Here is a 25,696-nt window from a genome sequence, read left to right on the forward strand (position 1 = left end):
GTGAGCTCAGGGACTCAGAGGATAGGGTGCTGGGGAGCCATGAGATGGAGGGTGACTGGTCAGCTGAATGGCCCCCAGAGGCATCCACACCCTAAGCCGTGGATTCTGTGGCCAGGTGAGTCACACACCAAAGGGAGATTAAAGTTGCAGTTGGAATTATGATCACCCATCCTGACCCTGAGATGAGATCACCCTGGACCCTCTGGGTCAACTAGATACAGAAAGATGTGGAAGGGGAGGTCAGAGCATCAGCGGGATTCCATGTGGGGAAGACTTGACAGGCCATCACTGTTTTGAAGGTGGAGGAAGCCTCCAAGTCAAGGAACACAAGTGAGCCCAGAGCTCCAACAAGAGAGAGGATGAGTCCCCCAGCACCCACACATAGGACCCTAGCCCTGGCCATTACTTGACTTCAGCCAGGGAGAACCAGTTCAGAATCTTACCTCCAGAACCAGAGGTAAGAAATCTGCTTTTTTTTTTTTTTTTAAGCCACTGAGTTTGTAACCATTTGTAACATAACAACCCCAACAGTGAGTTAATTCTGAAGTGGCCATGGGGCATTAGGAGGGACTGAGAGGAGATGGTACCCAGGAATGTGCCTCCATTTAGGACAAGCATTTGTTCCCACCCACACACCTCCGTCATATGCAGACCCACCTCTTCAGGACCTGGTTTCATTGTTAGGGGTGGGTGCTCCCTGGGGTGACGGGATGTTACAGTTGGTAACTCCAACAAAGGTTCTAAAAATGGTTCAAAAGAGCACAAAAACAAGAGTGCGCTTGGCTGGGCAAGGCCTTCCCCAGTGAAGCGGGTGGAGGGAGGCCCAGCCTGACTGGGAGTGCAGGGCCCCACACCCGCTCACCAGCTGCGACTGACACCGCAGACTGCCTCAGTGCTCCGATCATAGTCTCGGGTCAGCCACCGTCCAGCCAGGGGTGAGGAGCCAGCACATCTGCCCCCACCCATTCACCTGTGCCACGCACCCGGAGCAACTGAAGTATTCCTCTCTTCTACAAAAATGAGTGGAAATTGAAAAATGAATTTGTTATTAAGCATAAAAAGTGTAAGCCTCATAAAATTTAACAGAGATGAAGATGAAAGCCCTTAGGGGCCAGTTGCCAAGTTGAATCAACTGTGTGTCTTGCCCAGAAGACATTCCTGGGGCTTATGGGCCCTGTAACCTTTATATTCAACAACCCATCAGCCACTGGGGCAGATGCCACACTTGCCCCTGTATTGACGTGACAGGTTAGGCACAGAGAGGTTAGGAGGTTAAGCTACTTAAGGAACCACAACCAGGAAGCAGCAGAACCAGGATTCAAGCCCAAACAGCCTGACCTCAGGGCCCAGCCCTCCTCCCCACTCCGGCCCATTGCCTCTCCCTGAGATCACAGCATCCCCAACCCCATGCCTGTACAGGCCCCAGGACAGGCCAGACATTGCTCTGCCTCAGGGCCTTTGCAGCTGCTATTCATTTTAGAAAACTTTTCTCCCCTCCTTTCAGGTCATCTCTGTGAAGACATTCTGATCTCCTCTAAGGAACTGGGAACTCTCTCCTTGTATCCTGGGAAGGCCTGTCCCAGATAAGGGAGATGGGACTGGGACTTGGGGAGGAAAGACTTCCAGGCTGCCCTGGGCAAGGGTCAGGCTGCCCATGGAGGCCAGGAGGCCAGCTGCCTTTCAGCACTCTGGAACACATGTAGATGAGCAGTGTGTTTAGTTGCTCTCTGCCCAGTTTTCCAGTCCATTGTGGTTGCCTGGTCAGGGGCTACAAAAGAACCATACCCTGAGATCAAAGGCCACATGGGCAACAGAGGAGACTGAACTGTCCTTCACTAGGTGACCAGGAGTGCTGTCCAGCCCCTAGAGATGAGGGATCCTGAGCCCTACTGGCCTTCACTGTGAAGCTGGTGGGGCCCACGGCAGCCCCCATGGCCACTGCAACCCTTGGGCACTCACCACACATGTGCACACACGCTGTCACCCAGGACACCAACAGTTCAGTGAACAGGGTGGCCCCGTCCACACAGGACAAAACCAAGGCTCCTCTGGGCCCTCAGCGCTACCCCACATGCAGCGCTGCTCTGAGCCTACACTCAGCTCTGAGAACAGGGACGGAGGCCAGCACTTGGCCCCTCACACAGGAAGGTCCAGAGGCTGCACGTGTCAGATGTAGCCCTGGAGTCCTCACCACCCCCCACCCCTGAGCAGGCACCTGATGCTGGCCGGGGACGCACTCCCAGGACGCCTCTGGGGCTGCTTCTCCACGTGCCTTGCGCTCACTTGCTTGGTGGAAAAGGCAGGTGCCCTAGAGCTGTAGGTCAGAATTTGTTTGCTACCACCTGGAGAGCATCTTAAAAAAGAGTGTTCTACTCAACATCATTTATGCTTAAAAAAAGAAAAGCATGACTTAGCGGAGAAGACCTGCCCTGTGTAAGAGCTCGGAGAATTCTCTTAAATCTGTCAGGCACAGCAATCAACATTATAAAAGCTTCATTTCCACACACTTGGTGAAAAAGGAGGACGCTGCATTGTTACATTATGACTAGCCTACGCACCTTAACGTGGGGCATTTCCCAAAGCACAGCTCTGATAGTCTACAATGCAATCATATCAAGCTGCAAATTTAATGATGCTTGAGCTTGGAAGTAAATCAAAAACTCAAGCACATACTTTTGAAAATTTCTGGGCACTTCCCTGGCAGTTCAGGGGATAAGACTCTGCACTCCCAATGAAAAGGGGATGGGTTCAATCCCTGGTCGGGGAACTAAGATCCTGCATACTGCAAAGTGCAGCCAAAAAAAAATTTTCTGCCCAAGTGTCCATTTTAATCATGAAGTAAAAATGGAGGAAAACGTCAATTACAATCCCACCTTTACTCTACAAATTTGGCAACATATTAAAACCTGTTGCATTTCAATGTCAACCTTCTAGATTTTTAGCTGTAATAGGACAGGCTGCATCAAGCTAAGTTAAGAATAAAACACTTGAGTAAAGCTCTAGAAGTTAGGCCACAAAGGTGTTCCTCACAAACCACTGGCCATCAGTGGTCTTAAAGGCAGAGGGTGGCAAAGGTTCCCCACTCCAGGGGACCAAGAGTGGCCCCATATGCTGTCACAGGCATAAAATTTCTTTCAAGTTTTGTGTTCGGTCTTAAAAATTAACTTGCATTGTACTCGATGACATTTTCTTTAATATAAAAATACTGTTTGAAATCACTTACCAGTCAGATAGCCCTCCCTCACCCCACTCCACACCATGGTGGGCAGAGCCCACCTGGGAGGTTCACGAGTTGGTGAGCCAAGCCCCAAGCTTCAGATGCACTTCATTAGGTCCATTTGTGGCATTTCCACAAAAGAAGTAATTTTATTCACTCAGGTTGTAACTAAATGCTTCAGGAAACTATGATATCAATTTCAATGTACTGAAAAATAAATAGTAAACAGTATGTATTTCAGTTTTTAAATGAAGAAATTAGTTAATTTTATTTACTAACAGAAAAAATGAAGCCCCTAACCTAAAGTATAACCTGATCATTTACTTTTTATATGAAGAAACACAAATTGGATTTTTTTAATATAAAAAAGGACAAGATCCACAGCAACATAAACTCCTCTACCTGTTGGCACTGGAGAAACGTCCCCAGTTCCTGGCTGATTTTGGTCGCTCTGCATCACCAGTGCAAGCCTGACATCACAACTCGATGCCTTCGGCTACTTCTCAGCATCTCAGCAGCAACCCCATCCCAGAGTAAAACTGCTCTCTGGATGTGGCACTTTTTGTCCTCCGAACATAGAGCCCTAAATGCCACCATCTGGAACAGCACAAATATGTCACAATCTATGGTTTTCTGACTGTTCTACAGTTTTGAAAGTGCTGAGCAAGGGCACTGTGGTCCCTGCCACCGCCGACTCCATGGCCCCTGACCCGCACACTGTCTCTGCTGCCAGCTCCCTGAGAGTCGTCTGTGGATTTAGTAGGTTTCAAGAGGCATTAATTTGAAAATAGGCTCTAAGAGGTGTACATGTTTTAACATGGGCTCCAAAATGTGTGAAGATACACTTAGAATCACATCTCAGATATCATTAAAAAGAGTTCTGTTCCAAAAAGTGTTAAAAGAGAAGCCAGGCTTCCATCACAGCTGTTCCTGTGACCACACTTTTTTTCCATAGTTAAAAGTCTGAATCCACAGCAAGAACAGCCACATATACATCTGTGTTCATGTGTGTACACAAAGAAGTACCTTTGGGCTGACTTAAAATAAAAAGACATTTTGTTTCATTTCCCAAAACACCTGCTTGCTACAGCCCTGCTAGAGTGTTCATTTCCCTGCAGATGGGGCAGGGAAGGCCCAGAAGTTTAGAACCAATCCAGGCAGGTCTCCTGAGCACTGTCATCATAGAGGCTCAGGCAGCTTGGCTCATGTGCTTGACAGCAAACATCACACTCTGATCTCAACGTGAGTCGTTCCCTAAAGAAAAGAGAGCTGTGGGCTACCACTTTACTCCTCATGGCATTCCGGCTGTTCACATGATCTCAGGATGAAAAACCCCCATCAGCAATTTTTTCTTTTTGGTCTACACAGCACCATTGTCATGTTTGGGATGACAAACACCATGGGGATGCTTTTTGTTGGTTGTTTTTAAATCTTAAGCAACGGGGTATAAGAATATAACCAAAGTGTCTGATTTGAGGTTTCACAGGCAGAAATCTTTTTTTTTCCTCAGATTTTTTTTCCTTAAAACAAAGGGGAAAATAGTATAAGGTTTCAAAGCTGAGTTACTCTGACCAGCCTTCAGTGAAGGGATGGCTAACCACACCATTTTCTCTTTGTTATTCTGTGTGTTATCTCATAGCAAACTTTCACTCTGGACACCCAGATCTGAGGCGTGCCTTTTTCATATTAGATGTAAATTAATCAAAAGGTCTAAAGCTCTAAATTTCCAGAGTTATGAAAAATTCTTAACTTACTTCAAGATATAGTGCATAAGTATCTCATTCCTCAGCTCAAACAAACAAGAAGGTCAAAGGCAAGAAAGAATAACATAAATTGGAGCACCTTCTATAATCCATATACACACGCGCTCGCTATACAGGTCCTACACAGTCAAAGAGTCATGTCAGCTAATATAGCCTCTAGTGTGGGTTTTGTTGGAATACAGCCCGCTGGGGTCCCCATCAGCATCATACGAAACAGCAGTACTTCTTCCACCAGGACTTGGACAAGGTCTTCATCTTGTCTGGAGTCCTGCTCTTGGACTTCTTTGGCTGCTGCTGGGAGTCTGAGTACTGAATGCCGGCCACAATGGCTGCATCGAAGACCTCTTTGAGGTTCTTCTGAGTCAAGGCCGAGCACTCAATGTAGGTGGTGGCTTTGATCTCCTCGGCACACAACCTGGCCGCCTCCTCGGGCACCGGCTTCTCTTTGCATTTGTCCAGCTCGATGAGGACTTTGACGTCTTCTCTGAGGTCCGACTGTGTCCCCACGAGGATGATGGGGGCTTTGGGACAGTGGCACCGAATCTCTGGCACCCATTTCTCACTGACGTTCTGGAAGGAGGAGGGACCCACGACACTGAAGCACAGGAGGAAGATGTCGGCGTTGGTGTAGCATAGAGGCCGGAGCTTGTCAAACTCATCCTACAAGGGAGCCAAGCACCCAAATGTTATCTTTTACATCAGTTCTCATCAGCAGAGAGACCGTTTGAACACTTTTCTGGAAAGGGTCTGGCAGGTAACAGAAAGCTGACAGGTGGTGGAAGGAAAAACCAGAGCCCTATAAAGGCCCCTGCTGCCAAGTGGGCCTCACTCCCAGCTCTGCAAAACTTGTCCAAAAACCTTCCTCACTGCTCAGGACCTACTTGCAACTTACTGTAGAAAAAGTCCTTATATTAGATAGATTGTCAAAATAAAATTTACTTTCTCCTAGCCTTCAGACCAGAGTAACTCAGACTTACTGCTTCAACTCTGGTACTTAGCCAGGCTTTTCAAATGTAGATGGTACCCACACTGATCCTTGGGGCTTCACCCAGACCCCAGGAAACCTCAGTCTGTGAACTCAGCAGCTCTGCCCATCCTCATGGCAGCTGTGAGCCTGGCTCACTGCATCCCGTCTGTGCCATGCATACCCAGGGCACTCTCAGGGCATACTTGGTGCAGAATTGGGACTCAGACACAGGACTGGAATTGAGGACCTAGGCTTGGACACTCTCACAGAGACCCAGAGAATGTGTGCCTCTCAATGTCACTTAAAACACAAGTGAATATGTTCTCACACTTGCTGAATACACCTGTTATCTCACTTTATCTTTTTCTCCTTCCTTCCTTTTCTCTTACATTCCCTCCCCTTATGTTCTCTCCGTGAACCCCAGAGGCCTCCAGGAATGATGTTTTGGGAAGATAAAGGACCAGAGAAAAGGCGTACCCATCCTACTTCCAAGGGATAAAGAAGTGAATGGACTAAGTCAGAGCTGATTATTTAAACCAACCATCACCCTGCTGAGTGCCTCACTGTGCACATTCACTAACAGAGATGCACACAGGACTCTGGACACTGGAACCAGACCTAGGGGATTTGGTTGGGAACAGACACACATGGCCTCAGTCTTTATAGGGACATGCATGCGTGCATGCTACCTGGCTTCAGTCATGTCCGAATCTGTGCAATGCTATGGGCTGTAGCCCACCAGGCTCCTCTGTCCATGAGATTCTCCAGGCAAGAATACTGGAGTGTGTTGCCATGCCCTCCTCCAGGGGATCTTCCCAAGCAGGGATTGAACTTACATCCCCTGTGGCTCATCATTGGCAGGCAGATTCTTTATCACTGAGCCACATGGGAAGCCCTTACGATTATTTACAAACTATTATTTACGTGCTTGTTTTGTTGCATCTGTGGACTTTTTCTAGGGATGAAGAAAGCCTGGATCTTCTGAGTTTACGTGCCTCATCTGAGGCCCTGTATGTCAGTTTGTAGGGCAATAGCCAAGCGACAATATTGAAGCTGACCAGCTAAATCCTCAGGAAGGAATATGGCATCTCACCATGTCACTGCCAATTCTCTACCTTCTATATGCAAAAGTTAAAAAGAAGAAGAAAAAAAAAAAAAGTCCTGGATTTCTCAGTGCCAACTTTGTGCTGAAAGAAGAAACACAGAAACCCAACCAGGTGGCCAGGAGCCCAGCCCCGAGGAACTTCTAATGAAACACTCCCTCTGTTCCCAGAGGCCTGCAAGAAAGCAGCACAGGACAGAGTCTCTGCCCTCACTGCTGGCAGGCATCATGCCTGGCTGGGCCTTGGATCTGGGGTTGCATTATCAACAAAAAGAAAAGCAAACACAGCCCTGGGCCTTGGGACATGGCTTCGGCAACCTGGCTCCCAGACTTGTGGAAGTTCTGGCTGAGGGACTCAGGAAGCAAAGCAGAAACTAAGCCCTGCTGCTCACTGCCTGACCAGAAACCTTAGCTATTTGCAGAAATAAATGCCGCACGTGTACGTGTGATGAGTCCAGTTGGAATGGACCCTTAGAGAAACGAGTTCTGAGACCCAGAGATTTGCCTGGGATTTAGGGTAGGGCTGGGTGGGGCTGACAGGTCGCTGGACAGCCGCACTGGTCTAGCAGCAACCGGTGTTTGTTTTTTTTAAAGTATAAAGATTTTCCCAGGTGCCTCATGAGTCAGAAGCCTGAAGAGTTTTCACCTGCTATTGGACAGGCTATTGTAGTCTGATCAATTTCCACTGGAGTGAAATTGATCACAGTGAAATTTCCATAACGAGTCCAGTGTTAAAAACTTCTTTTAACATTTTATATGCACACAAGGCCCCCGACAAGAAGGCCCCAAGGCATAAGAATCAATTTCTAGTTATTTTTCCAGCTCTCAGCGGCTATGTAAAACTTACGTCTGATCCCCAGGCAACAGCTACCTTTCCACATTCTCCTGGTGTCTGGAAAGGAGGCAGCTTGAGTCACTTTATCCCCAGGAAGCTACCATGATGATCACTTGGGGGGATGTGCCACCACAGGCTGGGGCAACACTAAGGAAATATTGAAGGTGTCAAATCAAGTCCCTTAAAAGGGGAGGTTATCAGACCTGGAGTATGGAGGATAGGAAAAGACTATCACCTTGTCCAGTTTTACTAACGATCAAAATAAACACTAATTAATAACCGGGGAGCCAGGAAAAAACTGACTTTATCTCACCAGTTGTGTATTTTTTAAAAAATTTATTTTTATTTATTTGGCTACTCTGCGTTTTAGCTGTGGCATGCAGGATCTTTAGTTGCATGTGGGCTCTAGTTCCCCGACTAGGGATCAAACCCAGGCCCCCTGCACTGGGAGCACAGAGTTGTTATTTTTTCCCCAAAATTTAAATTTTTGTGTGTGTGTTGGGGTATAGCTGATAAACAATGTTGTGACAGTTTCAAGTGAACAGCGAAGGGACTCAGCCATACATATATGTGTATCAATTCTTCCCCCAAGTCCCCTCCCATCCAGGCTGACACATAACACTGAACAAAGTTCCATGGGGAGCACAGAGTATTAAACCACTGGACCACCAGGAAAGCCCTAGCTGTGTATTTTTCATAGTTTTGAAGATGTGGTTTTTCATAAATCTGTAGATGGTGACCTCACACATTACACTATTAGGCTAACCACTACTAACCACTCCATCAGGTAAGAAATACAGTGAATCTCAACAAAAACACTGCTGAGGGACCAGAAGGAAAATTTCCAAATAAACTAAAGCATACCAACTTGCACTGAAAACTTTTAATTTCCCAAATTATAAGCTTTTTCATGAAACCATTTCAAAAATGATTCTTGTGATTCCTTAACTTTGAAACAGATCCTATTAAGGAAAAAAATCAAACTCTTCCTTGATAATTCAGGATCATTTCTACAAAGTGTTCCTGGTAAAAGTCCTAATCCTCTTTCAAAACTGCTCAGAGGTTTTCCTCTTGGGTCTACCCATCCTGTCCCTCAAACCCATGTTGCCTTCCTCCTCCTGTAACCTCGTTGACTTCTTCACAAGTTCTATTGGGTTGGCCAAGAAGTTCATTTGGGTTTTTCTTTAAGTGCCTACTGGAAAATCCAAATGAACATTTTGGCCAATCCAATACGTTTGTCTTCCCCCATGGACTATAGTCCGTCAAGGGGCAGGCCATGACTTAAGCTTGCATCCTGCAGGACCCAGCACTCCATTTTTTTATCAATCCAGTCTACAAACACAAGCAAAGTCCACTATGGGCCAGGCACCAACCAGGCATGAGGCAGGGAACTCCAGCCCAGGAAGCTGTGTCAGCCATCAGAAGCTGACAGGTGAGCCAGTGGTGGGGAGCTGGGCTGTCTGCTCCTCCCTAAAGGGCCCCAGATAGGCATGCCCTTTGGTTTCTTGAGTTTTCCTGCCTTCTTATTCTTGGACTCTTCAACTGCCACTTCTTGCTTCAGCAGGGAGGCCTCTGTTTATTGAGGGTCTACCCAACCCTCATTGTAAAGATCAGAAAATGTGACCCAAGGTAGGAAAACATTCTTGATTTACACAAAGCAATTAAGCTTTAATTATAAATAGCAGCAGGGCATCCAGAAAGATTAAGTTTTAGAAGGATATATGTTCTTTGATTTTTCTCTTCCATATGCAATAAAATACAGATTGCTTGGTTTTTCCTTTTTTTCCTGCTCCAGTAGAAGGGCAAGGAGACAGCAGAGGAAGCTGGGCTATGACATGCACCCTGTGGCCACTGCCAAACCAATGTTCAGCTGGGGATCGAGGCTGCCCAATTTTGTGTCACCTTGAAGTTTGAAAAAGCCCTGAATTTGCTGTCCCGGAGTTGGTAAGTGACTAAGAAGCCCTGGTTTGGAGGAGGCTCTTAGGGACACTGGAAAGTCAGATACTTCTTAAGTGTAGATGGTCATATGACATCTTAGAAAGGAAGTAGATACTTTTATCTGTCGATAAATTACCCCAGCACTTTCTCAGACTCTAGCAAGCACTGGAGAAACTACGTGCTTATTAACTGTGGCTTTGGTAAGCTCTAAAGACAGACCCTAGGGGCTTCTGTGATGGCTCAGCGGGGAAGACTCCACCTGCGATGCAGGAGATGCAGGTTTAATCCCTGGGTTGCGAAGATCCTGTGGAAAAGGAGATGGCAATCCACTCCAGTATTCTTGCCTAGGAAATCCCATGGACAGAGGAGCCTGGTGGGCTACAGTCCAACAGGTCACAAAAGAGTCGGACTAAACAACTTAGCGACTAAACAACAACATTAACAACTAAACAAAAGAGGGCACAGTGAGAATTCAGTGATGTAAGCACCATGCAGGGGGACTGGGGCCCCCCCAGCTCTTTGGGGACACCCCAGAGGGGACTTCATACTGAGCCCTCCCCATCCCTGGCTGTCTCAAACAAGTGCCTGGCCCTCAAGACAAAAATAAATGTTCACGATTCTGAAGGACCAAGTTCCAGTTCATTCATTCATCCAGGTTAGGAAAGGAAATATTAACACTTACTGACATGAACTCCATCTTTTCCTTGAGTCAATATCTTAAGAATTTGGTTTGCTGACCTTTAATAAAATGATTATAAGGCATCGTCAACTTACTCTGAGAAATGAGTACAAAGCATCATTGACAATTTTTAATAAAAACCAGAAAGTAAATAAGATCAGAAACTCCCAGAAGATAAGAACCGCTCTTGACCCTGTTTCCCTTGTCCTGCCCACAAGGAGCAGTGCCAAACCCTGTTTTATTGGTGTGGAGCTCTCTCCCCGCCACCTCCACCCTCTGTGAGGTGGGGGTGGGGCTCTAGAATGGCCCAGTAAAGGAGAGGGGGCAGTATTTGAAGGTCTTTAAAAGGCCCTGTTCTTGCCCAGCACTGAGCAGCGATGTGATACTGACCTGTCCTGCAGTGTCACAGAGCTGGAGTTTCACGGGGCGCCCATCCACGGAAACCACAGCTTAAAAATAAGACCGAGAGGACTGTCAGTAGTGGGGAGGGTCTCTTTTAACCCTTTCCAGAAGAACAATAATTTTAGTTTGTGTGACCACTCTCACTCCAAACCCTTCAGATCCTATTCTGAGCCCCCCCCCCCCACCAAATTCAAGACTTGCCTAAAACAAGGAGACTACTTGGAAGCATTTTTTTTTTTTTTTAATGCAAAGCTGCCAGGCCAGCAATTCGCTCCATGCCCCGAGAGAAGGCAGAGAGGCCCAGGGCCTTTGATGGCACCCTGGAAGGGTCTGAGTTTTTCCCCGACCACAGACGATGTATTTTCCTAGAGCACGTGTTTCAAAAAACACAAAAACAACACTGAGGGGTGAGTGGGAACCAACCTCATGGTTTTAAATCAGGGGAAAACCTCACAAATAACTGTTTTCCCTTGGGAAATGTTTGGTGACTTTGGGGTCTGTCACAAAAGCATAGCTTATTTTGAGAACATGTGTAAACACAGGCTGCCAGTATTGTCCTGTTTATAAAAGAGGGAACTGCTTATCTCCCCATGTCAGCTCAAAGAGAGGATTAAAAGAGAAAAGGAAACCGTGTCCACCTTTCCACTAGGAAGGGGTATCTGGGGAGGGGCCTGCATCAGAGTGCTGCTCTGAGTGCTCCATTTGACGAAGCAACTTTCTAAATTGTTTATATACTACTCAGTTGAAGAAGGGGATTAAAACACACACACAATCTCGTTTAGGTGGGAAACCCACCAGCACAGCACTGCTTTATCTAGGGTGCCTTCCAGGTAGATGAAAGCAAGTCCTTGCCATCAAAACTTTCTGAAAGGTCAAGAAGTTTTTTTGTTTTGTTTTGTTTTTTAAGAACAAGAGAAAGCATTTCACTCTAGCTTCCATGGATTTTAACTTTTTCATAAATTTCAAGAAGGCTTGAAAAATCAAGAAGAAAGATAACTTGATCTTGGTGGCTACAAACCAAATGACACAGCACCGCATACATAAGAGCTTTCAGGAGCTTAAGAGATACTGAGAAGACACTAAGAATCAAAAACAGAGCCAACGGGGGCGGTGGGACTCAGAGGCAAGAAGTCATCTTTACTATCCCGGTTTAATCCAAAACTCAGGCTTCCCCAGCGCGTCCAATGCCATTTTCACTAAGTGCACTCTCGTCCCTGCTCTCCGCGGCTCTAGAAAGTGAAGACGCCCTCGGGAGAGGAGCCGCTGACTGGAAAAGACCGACCCTCGGGCCACAGGTACTGGCACCTGCGCGTCACCCTCCGATCGAAAGCCGGCAGCGGCGCCAGCGACGCCGGCCTGACGCAGCTGCTCCACGCAGGGAGCGGGTCGGGCCACCCCGGCGCGACCTGCGACCCCGCCGCCCGTCCCCGCGCCGCGAGGCGCCCTCGGCTCCCCGCGCCCGGGCCGACTCCCGCTCCGCGGCCCCGGGGCCCCGGCGCTCCCCCGCCGCAGCCCGCGCCGCCCCGCTCACCCGAGAAGTTGTCGAAGGCGGTGGGGATGTACTCGGTGGGGTAGCCGTTGGTGGTGTAGCTCACCACCAGGCTGGTCTTGCCCACGGCGCCGTCGCCCACCAGCACGCACTTGACGCCGCGGCCCTCGGCGCCGCCCGCGCGCCCCCGGCCCCCCGGCGCCCCGGGCCCACGGCCCCCGCGCTCCCGGCGGGGCGGCACGGGCGGCGCCTCGCAGCGGCCCGGGAACGCGGGGTGCCCCTGCTGCGGGGGCATCGGCCCGCGCCCGCCGCGGGGGGAGCCGTCCCCGACTCGAGGGCCGCGGCTCCGGCCGCGCGGCGCAGACAAAGGCGGTCTGCTGGGTCCGGCTGGGCTCGGGCGGCGCCAGCGCCGTTCTGCGGCTGAGGACTGCGGACCGAGCGGCGCGGGGCCCGGCGCTGTCTCCTCCCGCTTCCCGGCGGCCCGGCGCGCGGGGGGCGGGCGCGGGGAGAAGGCGGAGCGGCCGCTGGGTCCCGGCGTCGGGCCCACAGCGCCCCCGCCTGTGCGCCGCGCGGTGCGCTAGAGCCGGAGCCGCGCGCGCTGGGGCGGGACCGCGACCCGGGGCAGGGACCCCGACACCCCCGGGGGACCCCCAGATGCCCAATCTGGGCAATGCAGAGGAACCAGGCCGGCGGAGGGCGGCTTCCCGGCGCCGACACTGCCGCCACCGCCGAGGGGCTCGCGGTCCCGCCTCCTGCGCCCAAGCCGCCGACTGCCCTGCTCCTCCCGGCCCTGCGCCCCCTCCTCCCAGCGGTCCCTGCCTCGCAGGCCACAGCGCTCCACCCAAGGGGAAAGTGCAGGGCCTGGGCGACAGTCGTCGGAAGGAGGTAGAGTTAACAGGCAACTTTTATGTAGCCAAAACCCATTGTGTGATTTTGGTCCTCCTAACGTATTTTTCTATCATTTGGGAGCAAAGGAACGCAGGTCCACTGTTAATGCTAGTGTGACTTTCTCTTGAGCATGCCCTGAACCAACAGATGTCTTTATAGCCCCAATTCTTTCATCTACTTAAATGTAATTTGGTGACATTGATATTATTTAGGGGGAAAAAATCCGTTTTTCTGACTCCTTCCTCCTCAACAATCCATCGGAAAGACATGGAAACCTTTCTGGTCATAGTCTAGATGCAAAGTTCCCCAGAGATTTATGCTATGGTGTGAGAAGAAGCTCGTACTATGAGCGGGAATAGTGATACTAATAATAAAAGTCACAGTAACTAATAAACGTTGAGCCTTTCTTATATGCTGGACACTGGTAAGCACTCTGCATGAGCTGCTGCTGCTGCTGCTGCTAATAAATCGCTTCAGTCGTGTCCGACTCTGTGCGATCCCATAGACAGCAGCCCACCAGGCTCCACCGTCCCTGGGGTTCTCCAGGCAAGAACACTGGAGAGGGTTGCCATTTCCTTCTCCAATGCATGAAAGTGAAAGTGAAGTCCTTCAGTCTTGTCCGAGTCTCAGCGACCCCATGGACTGCAGCCTACCAGGCTCCTCTGTCCTTGGGATTTTCCAGGCAAGAGTACTGGAATGGGGTGCCATTGCCTTCTCCGCTGCATGAGCTAATTACTGTCATCTCATCATTACTTATACCCATTTTATGAGTGATAGTCTCTCAAGTAGTGCCCGACTCTATTTCCAATGCCATGGACCAAAGCCCACAAGGCTTCTCTTGTCCATGGGGTTTCCGAGGCAAGAATACTGGAGTAGGTTGCCATTTCCCTCTCCAGGGGATCCTCCTGACCCAGGGATTGAACCCTGGTCTCATGCATTACAGGCAGATTCTTAACCTCTGAGCCATTGGGATAGCCCATTTTATGGGTATAGAATGAGAAAATCTGAGGCACAGAGGTACTAGATAAAATACTGAGGTCTCACAAGCTAGGAAGTGGCAGTGCCAGGATTCAAGCCGTCTGTCTCCAGAGCCTGAGTTCTTTCTTACCCAGTGTCCTTAAAGCAAAATCAAACCAGAGTAATAAATTGAGCCTTGGAATTGTGGCTGTGGTGGGAATGCAGAGGTGGATTTATCAAGAGGCTGAAGGCTTGAATTCAGGGCCCTCATTAGCAGAGAACGTCCCTGGGGGCCCTAGCAGTGTGAACACATGGTTACATTTTTGTCAATTCTGCAAAAGTTGACAAAAATTTATATGAAAAAAATTCGTATATTTTAACCACTGCCAACTAAGCCCAATGTTGTTTCAATTCTAACTTCTCATATTGAGTGGCTTTGATGTGGCAGTGGACATTCTGAGCATCAAGCCAAGGAAAGTGAACTTGGAGAGACATTTCATTTGGGTATAATGTATACAGAGCTGGGACTAAAGTTAGACAAGGAAGGAGCCAAGGGAGCAAAATTCAAGGGACCAACCTTGCAATTACCTGACCCAGAGAATGAGCACCTAGGTACCTGGCCTGCCTCTCCACAGCCCTGACACTGATGGGATATATTTGTGTGCTTTTCGATTCCCCTGTGTAGTTACCTTGTTTCTTGCCATCTGGGCATAGAAATAGTGGCCAGTAATGTGCCTACAGGTTTCCATCTGAACTTTCCCACTTTCCCCAGCACTGGTTCCAGTAGAAAACATGAGGGTTTCTTGAGTTTGGGATGTCGCTTCTTAAAGCCAAAAACTAGTTTGTGGCTATTCTTTCCATCAAAAAGTACACAGTATTGTTAGAGGGGGCGTCACTGGTGGCTCAGTGGTAAAGAACCCGCCTGCCAATGCAGGAGATGTAAGAGACTCGGGCTCAATCCCTGTGTTGGGAAGATTCCCTGGAGGAGGGCATGGCAACCCACTCCAGTCTTCTTGCCTGGGAAATCTCATGGACTGAGGAGGTTGGCAGGCTATAGTCCATACAGTCGCAAAGAGTTGGATACAACTAAGGACTAAACAACAATTTTTAGAAGGATATTGGCTCTCCCACCTACACCTGGTCAAAATGGAAGTTCCTGGCAGGAATAAACACTAAATGAAGCATATATTTATTCAGGCAACATACGTTTTTGAAGGAAATCACATGAAATAGAATTGATATGAATTCTTGTGTTTGTGAGCATGCAAACCTGTCTCGGGACCACAAACAGCAAGTTCACCAGTAAGTGAAATAAGTGTTCATTGTTCTCTCCATATTATAAAATTATAGAATTGAGAAAGTAGTCAAAGAGCATGCAGCATGGGGATGTGGGGGAGGGGGTGTTCCAGAGACACTGTCTCAGTTAGGCAAGATAAATACATTCAGGAGAGCTAGTGCACACCCCCGTGACTAGAGTTAACAATGTGGTATTTTACCCTTACATCTACTAAGTGTGGATTCTGAGTGTTCTCAAAACAAATACACACGCAGGTGACTATTTCACAGTATATATGTACATCAAATCATCAAGTTGTACATCTTAAATATGTACAATTTTTCACTGTAATCTAGACCCTCAGTAAAGTTTGGGGGAGGGTGTGTAGCCAAAAAATGTGGGAAAAAATAGTATGATCCATGTGTGTCAGGAGGTTTATTAAATATTTTCTTCTGGATACTTTTAAAGTTTATGGTATCTGTTGGCCTTTTAAATTGCATAGCTTGTTGTGATGTGTGTCTCATTTTAAATCAATATTTTTGTATCTAGTTTTCTATTCTTAAATGTTTATCCTTTCTCTTAAATAAGGGCCCCAAATGTGATCAGCTTCAGGCCCTACAAAATGTGGGTCTCCCCTGCCTTCAGCCATATGGTATCTTTGTATCCCGTAGCCACTGACTTTGCTTTGTTCCCTTTCTTATGTCAAATATTGTCCCATCCCACTTGTTTTGGCCCATCTTTCTAGATCCAATTTAATCAACCTCCTGCAGCCTTACCTAAAATCTGCAGAACTAATTGTCCACTATTAGTAGGCTCTTCTGCAGCCCATGGTACCAAGTCCAAAGGTAGGGAGGGGGCCTAGGACTCAGTGCTGACCGAGACCAGGACTGTTGGAGGCCCCTCCACGTGTGCAGTCAATCAGTGAATCTGACAATAAATCAACAGATCATCTAATGTATTTTCTTGTTTCTTTACTGTCTGTCTCCCTTTCAAGCCTCAGGAGGTCAGGAACTTTATTTTGTTCCTCCTTATACCCACACTTTCCATCATGCAAGGAAAATGTAGGCTACTGTTTTCTGTTTCATGCTTTTATAAAATATTTTGAGAACACGTGAGTCCTGCAACAGTTAATGAGAAAGGCCATTTCTCTTCTCTCTGAGGACGCCTTACCCCTCTGTACTCCCATCTGTGTCTACCAGGATGGCACAGTTTGTGCAATGTTTCCTTTGTATCTGGTAAGTTTGGGAAATGCTGTCATTTGTGGGGAAAAAAAAATTTCCAGCCTTAAGATCTGGTGCCTCCGTAGCTCTCCAGCCCAGCTGTGTGCATTCACCCACCACACTGGAGCTCCTCCTCTGGGTCTTCCAGCATCCACCCCACCGACACCCACCCACCCCCCGCGGCCCCAGGGACCTGGGCACAGTCCTCTCTCCAATGCTTGAGAGCCTGCATGCCTCCCGCTATTCCTGTCGCCTGCTAATGGTGACCACTTGGGTCTCAGTCAGATGTTACCTCCTCTGGGAGTGTAACCCAGAGCCCTTAGGTAGGTGCGTTGATGCCTAACCCCTGTCACAGCACTTTGTTGAAGTAACCTACTGACGCTTGCTCTTAATCGCCTAAAAAGCAGGACCCTTGCTTCACCAAACTCTTTATCCCCACCACATTTCCTTGTTTTTTTTTTTTAAATAAAGCTCTTTTACCTGTTCTACTAGCAGACTATCAAATTTTCAAATGTACTAATTATCATAACTTTTTATTTTGGTACTAATATAGTAGATTTTGTACTTTGGCCACCTCATGCGTCAAGTTGACTCACTGGAAAAGAGTCTGATGCTGGGAAGGATTGGGTGTGGGAGGAGTCGGGGCTGACGGAGAATGAGATGGCTGGATGGCATCACCAACTCGATGGACATGAGTTTGAGTGAACTCCGGGAGTTGGTGATGGACAGGGAGGCCTGGCGTGCTGTGATTCATGGGGTCACAAAGAGTCGGACACGACTGAGCAACTGAACTGAACTGAATATAGCAGAAACTGTGCAATAAACTTTATACTGTATACCTTTCCCCTATCTTTTAACGTATTCAAGAAATAAGTTAAAATGATTTTTTGATTAATATATTCCTGGCCAGGGTATAATTTCCATTATCAAACTCAATATAAAGATTTTTTTTTTTTTTTTACTATTTGTGACTTTTCGCTGTTTACCCATCTTCCATAAATAAATAACAACAAAGAACCAAATCAGAATCCTGTGGTTACTGGATCTTTCCTGTTAGTGGGTCGTGTAGCTGTAAGTGTTTGCCCTTTCTCCAAGTCATCACTGTTGACCTAGGACATGTTCATCCCTGAAGGAACCTTCTTTCCTTAGGCATTGCCCTACTTTTTAAATGTCCTGTAAGGGACTGCTAGTTAGAAAATTATTTCTCCAGAGTTCCCTCAGGGACTGGTTGGGATTCTGAACATTCACTGCCAAGGGCCCAGGTTCAATCCTGGGTTGAGGAATTAGGATCTGAAAAGCCACAAAAGAAGAAAAAGAAAATTACTTCTCATCAATTAATGATTCTGAGCTGGGTTGTCTAATGCCAAAAGGGCCCCCTATTTCCATCTGAGGTTGGACTCATGTTCCCCAGAGCACCCTTCTCTGTGTGTTCCAGGCTGTGGCTGTCCAGTGAGAGGACCCCCCCAGGGAATGGGAAGTGGAGGACTGTCATGGGGCTGCACCTGGTGGCTGGCAGGCTCAGAGGACCCAGCGTGCCATCATTCTCCTCCTGCTCTATGCCCGCCGTGCTGTGTGCACAGCAGCCCAAGCTCACAGGAACCACAGAGGGCACGCCCCCAATGCAGCATACCCTAAGTTCCCTTTCATGGCTCTGCCGGTGCCCACATCTGCAGGACAACTGTGTTTTCTCGAAAGATGCAGCTAGACCCTTGTCGCAGATTCAGCTGGACAGGCTTAGTTGCTGTTTCCCTCTCTCCTGCAATTCTCAGGCTCATGAAATCTTCCTTCCTTCACCCGATACCTTGGAAGGGCTGTTTTCCTGACTAAGCCCTGAGTGTACCCATCCTTAGTGCTTTTTTTTCCCACCAGGGATGCCAGCCTAGGGGAAAATAATTGACAAAGAAAATAATGTTGGCGTTTCTCACTAGAGAAGATGAGAGAATCATATAAATGTCACCAGACCACCAGCTTTGTCATTAATCACTGACCCCAGACTCTCCCATCAGCTACTACTTTGGTAAGGGGCCACAGACATGGTCCCACGTGTTGAAATTAGTGCTCTGTCTCCAGATGTTCTTTGGTCACTTCCCTGTTGGTAACTAGAATGAATGAATTTTTTTTAACTCAACAAGAGTTCCCATTAACTTGATGAAAATTCCAGATGTGAAAATCAATCATTAATTTTGATTGTAAAAAATACCTCTGAAAAGAAAATGTTTATGTTGTTTATATTGGTCAGATTAGGCCAGGCTGTGCTAGAGTGATAAATAAACTCAAAATCTTAATGTCTAGAAACATAGGAGTGAATCTTTAGTCACGCAAAATCCACTGCAGATCAAATGACTCTCCAAGGCAGCGCCCTTCCAAGTGGTGGCCCAGGGATCCAAGTTGCTTGTATTTGGCATCTAGGCAGCCCAGGACACACAAGGCTTCCTGGACACACAGGGTTTCCAGGAAAGAGTGTGGAAGGTCATCTACCAACCATGAAATGCTTTGTATCGGAAATGATTTCTGCTCACAGTTCTGCATGTGCACCATGTGTTTCTGTGCATGTGCCCATGTGTTCAACAGCAGTTTTATGAGAGCTCAAAACTGGAAATTATCTAAATGTTGAAAACAGTAAAATGCATGAGGTAATTTTGTAATTTATCCTATACTACTTAGCATACTTAAGCAGTATACTTAAGAAAAGGAGTGAACTACAGATAAATACAATGACAGTAATGAACTTCACAAATAGAGAAGTGAAAGAAGCCAGACAGCAAAAAAAGTGTAAACTATCGAATTTGATGTATATGCAATAAACTGCATTTCTAAAGAAATGAGCAGAACTAAACAGTGTTAGATAGCAAAGTAATTGAGGATAATTGTTACATTTGGGAAGAAGAGGGGCCATATGGGGCTTCTCATGTTCAGTTCAGTTCGGTTCAGTCACTCAGTCGTGTCCGACTCTTTGTGATCCCATGAATCGCAGCACGTCAGGCCTCCCTGTCCATCACCAACTCCCGGAGTTTACCCAAACTCATATCCATTGAGTCGGTGATGCCATGCAGCCATCTCATCCTCTGTCGTCCCCTTCTTCTCCTGCCCCCAATGCCTCCCAGCATCAGGGTCTTTTCTAATGAGTCAAATCTTCACTTGAGGTGGCCAAAGTATTGGAGTTTCAGCTTCAACATCAGTCCTTCCAATGAACACCCAGGACTGATCTCCTTTAGGATGGACTGGTTGGATCTTCTTGCAGTCCAAGGGACTCTCAAGAGTCTTCTCCAACACCACAGTTCAAAAGCATCAATTCTTCGGTGCTCAGCTTTCTTCACAGAAAGTGAAGAGGAACTAAAAAGCCTCTTGAAAAAGTTGGCTTAAAGCTCAACATTCAGAAAACTAAGATCATGGCATCTGGTCCCATCATTTCATGGGAAATATATGGGAAAACAGTGAAAACAGTATCAGACTTTATTTTGGGGGGCCCCAAAATCACTGCAGATGATGATTGCAGCCATGAAATTAAAAGATGCTTACTCCTTGGAAGGAAAGTTATGACCAAACTAGGTAGCATATTAAAAAGCAGAGGCATTACTTTGCCAACCAAGGTCTGTCTAGTCAAGGCTATGGTTTTTCCAGTGGTCATGTATGGATGTGAGAGTTGGACTGTGAAGAAAGCTGAGTGCTGAAGAATTGATGCTTTTGAACTGTGGTGTTGGTTCAGATGTTCTATTTCTTGACCTGAATGATGGTTACATAGGTATTCATTTTAACTGATTATGCCATATGTTTGTTTCATTTGTTTTAAGGAATTGCATTATATTTCAAAATTATGATGGTTGAAAGTAGTCAAACCTGTAAGTTTATTAAATCAGACTCCTGGTTATTTGCATCTTGATGAGCTATTTGCTAACACTGAGCACAGTGCTTGTGACCTGTGTGCACCTTTTGAGTTAAATAACAAACTTGTAAAGTAAAACTTAAATGTTACTTGATTGGCCCAAGTCCTCTTTCTACAGAACTTTCCCAGGAACACGTATCATGAAGTATGACTGTGCATTTTTTTACATCTCTAATATTTATTTTTAGTAAGGGTATCATCTTGCACGAATGTTATTGATAGATGTTTAAATATTTTTAGCAAACTAAACTGGTCCAGCAGGATTATTACAACAGAAAAGAGGCGAATGGTGATTTATATATACATAAGTCCCTGGAGAAAAATGACACCCCACCCCCACCCCCCACTGCCCCGGGAGAGCTCTTGGAAGGATGGCAGGTAAAGTTGCACTGGGAGCTCTCTGAGGCAGAAAAACTGGAACCACTATGAATGTTGAGGACAGATGCTGTGCAAGGCTGAGCAACATTGAGGGACCCTTTCAGCCCTCAGTCTTTGTTTATTTTTCCCCTGAAGTCCCACCACCACCACTACCCTGCCAGTCCCCTGCCTCCCCCACCCTCCAACCCACCCGCCTCGTGCCCTCCTCTTCCTGGCTGTTGCTGATCCCCTTTAAGGGGAAACACGCCCATTTCCATTCCCTCAGAGCTGCTGCAGCCTCCCAATGATGACATGCCCTCCCAGCTGTTCTGACCCTTCCCATAAAAAATTCTCCTCCCCAGGCCCTTGTATCAACTGATATGTTTCCAACTTCCCTCCCCAAATACACATCACAGAAACTCCCCAGGCCAGACGTTTCCCAGCTGCCCACATCCTCACAGATGATAAGAACTCTTTAGAAATCCCTCTTAGCTGTTGCAAAACCCTGACCTCCTCTAGTATTTCAGCCACCCTGAAGATAAGAACTCACCAAACAATCCTTTCCCAGCAGCTGTAATCACCTGGGCCAGCAATTCTGAAATGACAGAATTGTCTTCTTCCCTTCTAGAAACTGCAATCACCTCTCCTTTCTAGATCTTCCCAGCTGAGGGAAGGATTGCCCACAATCCTACAGTAGGGAAGAGAAAGGAATTTTCATACATTCAAATAGGGCTCACAATCCGCTCCTGGTTTGCAGTGGCTGTGTGATGCCTTGAATGAATGTGTGCATATCCAAAGTCCAAAGATGCCCAAGTCCCTCTTTGAGAAGGGATGCTGTAATGGGAGGCTCACTTTCTCTGTCACCTAGAAAGTGTTAAAAGGTGGATACTGCCCTCAGCACAGTGAAATTGTGTCATTAGTGTGATTTTGGAGTGGAAGGGATACAGTTATTGGCCCAGTCACTGGGTGGAGCAATCCCAGCAAGAACAGTGGCAATATGTGTACAGATACGCTTAGAGCAGGATCTGGATTCGCAGGAGTTTATAATCCCAGTAACAGAGTAAATATCTATAAAATAACTGTAATGGGGTAGAGTGTAGCTCCTCTCCATTACTCCATTTCCATTACGGGAATGGAAATGGGTGTGTTTCCCCTTAAGGGGGATCAGCAACAGCCGGGAAGAGGAGGGCATGAGGGGGGTGGGCTGGAGGGTAGGGGAAGCAGGGGACTGGCAGGGTGGTGGTGGTGGTGGCACTTCAGGGGAAAAATAAACAGAGACTGAGGGTGGAGTAACAGGATGTGCAAAGTATAGTAGCAAGTCAGGGGTGCCTGAGGACGAGCTTCTGGATGGGAGAAGGTCAACCCCCTTCCTTCGAGATGAATCAGAAGATGGTTCAGAGCAACCTTATGCCCCCAAAAGACCCTCCTCCCTATTCCCCTTTCTTTTGATCACAAAACTTCAACATATTAGAGCCACACTTATGAAGCTCACAGTTTCCTAAGCATTTGGTATGTGTTGTCATATTTAATACTCAAAAAATTGAAATGTGCGCTATTATTTCCCCAACTTTATAGATTAGGAAACGGCAGTTCTGAGGAACCCAAAATTGCCCAGCTGGTAACTCTCAAGAGTGAGATGTTTTCACTGTACCTTATAACCTGCCAGCAAACAATCACAAATACACGAGACAGCAAAACAAGGTGGTAATTTTAATAATGACACTTAAAAGCAAGCCTTCAGCAGCATGTCACAGAGCAGTCCCTTGATCATTGACTCGGTCTGGGTTGCACAGAATATATGAGGAGATCCTGATCATTCAGGAAAGACAGAAGAAGCGGGCCTCTAGAGTCTTGTGCTATCAAGTGAAGAAGATTGCAAATGTGCAAAAGATAAAACCGGAGAATTAAGAAGAAAGAAAGATCAGAAAACCCACAACAGTTTGGAATAGCTTTTTTTTATGTTTATTACAATATTAGGTGGATTATAGAGGGAAGGCTTGAGAATCAGAGAAGTGGAACTCATGTCCCACTGAAACAGCATCTTCATGCCTGTATGTCGCTAAAGTCGTTCTGTGCATTCATTACATCAATTCCATAAACAGTGATTGAGTCCCTTCGTTAACATAAGGACTTGTTAATAATCAAATATTTCATGTTTAAATTTTTTATGTAATTATAAAGGTTTGTTCATTCAGATGGTTTCCTAAACAGTGAAAATTGGAAAGTTTTAAGTCTCGTTAAGAAATATTTTATGTGCTTTCCAGGTAGTGCTAGTGGTATGGAACTTGCCTGCCAACACAGGAGACATAAGATCCCTGAGTCAGGAAGATCCCCTGGAGGAGGGCATGACACCCTGCTGCAGTGTTCTTGCCTGGAGAATCCCATGGACAGAGGAGCCTGGTGGGCTACAGTCATTGGGGTTGCAAAGAGTCAGACACGACTAAAGCCACTTAGCACACACACACAAAATATTTCATAGTGTTATCACTGTCTGGAGACCCTTTTCCATCGCCTTTACTGAACTACATCACAAGGGTCTTTGTGGATCCGGCCAGAGGTATGGCCATCACTCGCCCTGGGAAAAGCCCTCTCTGTGATCCTCAGACCCTAGGGGGTTGCCTCCTCCCAGGCCCTCTCAGTGAGGCTCTGCAGGGGTGGAAGGTGAAGATAGATGCAGTTTATAGGCAGGCCTTTTAGCAATGACTCCCTGGGTTGCTACACCCATGCAGGCCTGGGACTGAGCCTGGAGCTCTGGACCTCACAAGCAAGGGCAGGAAACCAGATGTCAGAACTTCAGGCTGAGTTCTTCTGTTCTTCCCTAGCAATATAGACTGTGCCTGGTAGCCACTGGAATCTAGATGCTATAAATTTTGAACTCTGCCCTTCAATCTCACAGACAGAATTCCTGTACTCCAAGGGAATGCCTTCAAATGTGTTCATTTGAAATAACTTTGTAAATGAAAATGAGCAGCAAGAAAGGTTTTGTGATGCTTCAAATATTAGTTTTCTTTTCATTTAATTCCTATAACAGGAGTCCTGAGAGTTTAAAAAATATATGGAATAAAAGAAGGAACAAGATGGTGGAGGAATAGGATGGCGAGACCACTCTCTCCCCCACAAATTCATCAAAAGAACATTTGAACGCGGAGTAAAGTCCACAAAACAACTTCTGAATGCTGCCAGAGGACATCAGGCATCCAGAAAAGCAGCCCATTGTCTTCGAAAGGAGGTAGGAAAAAACATAAAAGATAAAAAGAGAGACAAAAGAGGTAAGGATGGAGCTCCGTCCTGGGAAGGGAGGCTTTAAAAAGAGAGAAGTTTCCAAACACCAGGAAACACTCTCACTGGCTAGTCTGTGGCGAGCCTTGGAACCTCAGAGGGCCACATAGCCAGGAGGAAAAAAAAGAAATAATTAAAACCCACAGATTACCCGCCAAACAGTAACTCCCAGCAGAGAAGCAGTGAGACGCCTGCATACGCCATTAGCAAGCGGGGGCTGGGCAGGGAGGAGCCGGCTGAACTGCTTAGAGAGAGGACTGGGCTTGAATGCCGCGAGAACAATCTGACAGAACTACCTGGGAATAGCAAAGCAGACGGGGATAGCTTCCCCACGAAAAGGTGGAAAGCTCTAACCTAAAACTCCGCCAGCCCCGCTCACAGAACAAAGGGCTGAGCAGAGCAAGCAGGCTGCGGCCTGCCCATCCCCCATCCCCCGCCGAGACAGGCAGGGAGGTCAGTCAGAACCGGAGGGGGCAACCGCGGCCCCAGAAAGGCATCCAATACAACTGCAGGCAGGCTTGTTGTTAATCAGGACTTCTTGGGCTCGGGCTGGTCGATATTTGCCTGAGAAGGTGCACCAGTTGTACACCCAGAAAACCGAGTGGCAGGGACCGGAAAGGCGATAAGTCACACCGACCCCACTCGCCAAACACCTGGTAACCTGAGCTGCTCAGACCGGGGAAGGCACAAAACGCAGACCCAGCCAAGTCTGTGCCTTTGTGGAGTACCTGAGAAACTGAACTTGAGACGCTTAGACCTGGAAAGTGCATACAACCCAGTGCCGGCCTCGGACAGTTCCCGGCAGAGCAACCTAGAGCTGTGCAGTGTAGACTGGGACAGCACACATGCTCTGAGCGGGGGCAAACCCAGTGTGGCTAAGACGCTGCGAGCACTCCCCACAGACGCCAGAGATATTTCTCTACAGCGTTCCTCCCTTCCCAGAAAAGGACTGAACAACTGAGCCTTAAAAAGTGTCCACCCGCCCCCTAGTATCAGGGCGGAAATTAGACACTGAAGAGACTAGCAAACAGAAGCTAAAACAGAGGGAACCACCTTGGAAATGGCAGATAGAGAAGTCTAGAGACTACTCCAAGAATAAGACCAAAAAACCAGAGGCAAGAGGCTTAAGCCTGGATCCTTAGAACACCAGAGAACTCCTGACTCCAGGGAACATTAATCGATAGGAGCTCATCAAACGCCTCCATACGTACACTAAAACAAAGCACCACCCAAGGGTCAAGTTCCAGAGAAAGACATACCACACAAATTCTCCAGCAACACAGGAAAATCACCTTGAGTTTCAATATACAGGCTGCCCAAAGTCACTCCAAACGCACTGACATCTCATAACACATTACAGGACACTACATTGCACTCCAGAGAGAAGAAATCCAGCTCCACCCACCAGAACACCGACACAAGCTTCCCTAACCAGGGAACCTTG

General features: G+C 47.3%; 1 protein-coding gene across 1 annotated transcript; it reads right to left on the bottom strand.

Moving 5' to 3' along the window:
• Positions 1-2,149: 2,149 nt before the first annotated feature.
• Positions 2,150-12,861, bottom strand: RHOU (ras homolog family member U). Its single transcript, XM_055425835.2, has 3 exons — positions 12,435-12,861; positions 10,892-10,950; positions 2,150-5,640 (listed from the first exon to the last, which is right to left on the bottom strand). The coding sequence occupies exons 1-3, from the start codon at positions 12,685-12,687 to the stop codon at positions 5,185-5,187; spliced, it is 768 nt and encodes a 255-aa protein (XP_055281810.1). The 5' UTR covers positions 12,688-12,861; the 3' UTR covers positions 2,150-5,184.
• Between the last annotated feature and the right edge of the window lie 12,835 nt (positions 12,862-25,696).

The sequence above is a fragment of the Moschus berezovskii genome, chromosome 12 (genome assembly GCF_049115385.1).
Source record: "Moschus berezovskii isolate FMDL1 chromosome 12, NW_MosBer_1.0, whole genome shotgun sequence".
NCBI lineage: Eukaryota > Metazoa > Chordata > Mammalia > Artiodactyla > Moschidae > Moschus > Moschus berezovskii.

What these genes read in the sequence shown, in the direction of transcription:
- RHOU (XM_055425835.2), bottom strand. Translation starts at nt 12,687, where the DNA reads ATGCCCCCGCAGCAGGGGCACCCCGCGTTCCCGGGCCGCTGCGAGGCG. An exon ending in CGCCTTCGACAACTTCTCGG is followed by an intron (nt 10,951 to 12,434) that starts GTGAGCGGGGCG and finishes CTTATTTTTAAG; the next exon opens with CTGTGGTTTCCGTGGATGGG. An exon ending in TCTGTGACACTGCAGGACAG is followed by an intron (nt 5,641 to 10,891) that starts GTCAGTATCACA and finishes GCTCCCTTGTAG; the next exon opens with GATGAGTTTGACAAGCTCCG.